Below are 1,578 nucleotides of genomic sequence, written 5' to 3'. Positions count from 1 at the left end.
TACAGCAGGTTGGAGCCCAGGGCGCTCTAGCAGTCACTGCTGCTGGTAGAGCAGAGGATTCTGGGTACTTTATAGTGTGGCATGTCCCCAAGCAGCAGGCATACGCGCTCCCACTCGCGGGGGCGATGGGTCAGTCAGCGGGCAGAGGTCACTGGGGAGTGAGGGAGGGCACCCTGGCAGGGTACCATGGGTTAGCCTTGGGCCCCCCAGGCACCGCAGGGGCTGATGGGTGAGGGGTGCTGGGGTCCATCCCACTCCCTAGGGGCTGAGCTCCTGCAGGGGGCGCTCTGCAGGGGCCACCCGTGTTCTCACCTCTCGGAAGGGGACAGTGAAGCGGGTGGGGGTCCCCGGCAGGGGGCCGGCCTCGGCGAAGTGCTCCAGGAAGATGCCGTTGCCACGCAGAAGCACGTCGGGCTGGCTGGGCAGGGGCTGGGCACCGGGTGCCGCGCTGTGCATAACGGTGTAGTGCAGCTCCCCGCCATACGACGTCACCTGCGTGGGGCAGCGCCACTCAGCCGGACTGATGGACATGGCCTGGCCGCCCAGCCCCGCCCACAGCCTCCCCTGCTCCCACTGCCTGGCCCCGCCCACAGCCACCCCCACCCACTGCCCAGCCCACTGTTCACAGCCTGCCCCGACCCCACCACCCAGCCCCCAGACCCCACAGCCTCCACTGTCCCACCACCCGGCCCTGCCCACAACCTCCCGGGTCTCATGGCCCGGGCCCACCCACAGCCTTCCCTGCCCCCATCCCCACCGCCCAGCCCCCTGCCTATACCCTCCTCCATCCCTCCGCCCTGCCCTGCCCACAGCGTCCCCCGCCCCCACCACCCACAGCCTCCCCCTTCCCACCATTTGGCCCCACCCATAGCCTCCCCCACTCCATCCCTTTGATCACCCCCGGAGCACCCGCCCTCCCCCTGTGACCACCCTTCCCCTGCACTATGGGGCACAGAGGCCTGGTGATGCTGCCAGCCCAGCCTGCCATGAGGGAGGCCGTGTCAGCCACGGGCACGGTGGAGTGGGGGGGCACCTTGTCTCCCTTGAAGCGGTCAGGCAGGACCCAGTAGTAGACGTCGCGGGGCAGGGCGTGGAATGTGGAAAAGGCCAACTCGGCGTGGCTCAGGGAGCGGATGCCCTCGCTGACCGTGCGGGTGTTGGCCAGGTTGGCCAGGCTAAAGTGCGCCCGCTCACCGTCCATGGCCCGCACCTGCAACACAAACACTGTCAGCCGGCGGCCCTACGCCCGGAGCAGGACACCTGGGTTCTCTGCGCCTCACTGCCCTCTTGGGGGTTCTGTGTCTGGCGCGGGGTGAGCACACCCATCTGCGCCAGTGAACGCGGCACTTGACACAGGCGGATCTACTAGCCCCACTGACGGTTAGCTGATGGGGCCGTGCCCCTGCCCCGTGGGGCTCTCTGGGTGGGGAGGCGCTGCCCGCGGGGGGTACCTGCTCTGAGGGGGTCTCTGGGTGGGGAGGTGCTGCCCGCGGGGGGTACCTGCTCTGAGGGGGTCTCTGGGTGGGGAGGTGCTGCCCGCGGGGGGTACCTGCTCTGAGGGGGTCTCTGGGTGGGGAG

At 69.4% G+C, this 1,578-nt stretch overlaps 1 protein-coding gene across 1 annotated transcript; it reads right to left on the bottom strand.

Annotated features, from left to right (window-relative positions):
* Positions 1-312: 312 nt before the first annotated feature.
* Positions 313-1,210, bottom strand: LOC113408597 (basement membrane-specific heparan sulfate proteoglycan core protein-like; the record flags this gene model as incomplete). The annotated part of the gene is made up of 2 exons (XM_026661932.1): positions 313-492; positions 1,034-1,210. Coding segments are annotated over 2 exons (357 nt in total), but the record flags the coding sequence as incomplete, so codon positions are not given.
* Positions 1,211-1,578: the final 368 nt, after the last annotated feature.

This window comes from Terrapene carolina, unplaced genomic scaffold, assembly GCF_002925995.2.
Source record: "Terrapene carolina triunguis isolate 2854851 unplaced genomic scaffold, T_m_triunguis-2.0 Scaffold19857, whole genome shotgun sequence".
Classification (NCBI taxonomy): Eukaryota; Metazoa; Chordata; order Testudines; family Emydidae; genus Terrapene; species Terrapene triunguis.
Note: the sequence above shows the minus strand (reverse complement) of the source record. Positions and strands in the feature narration are given on the sequence as shown.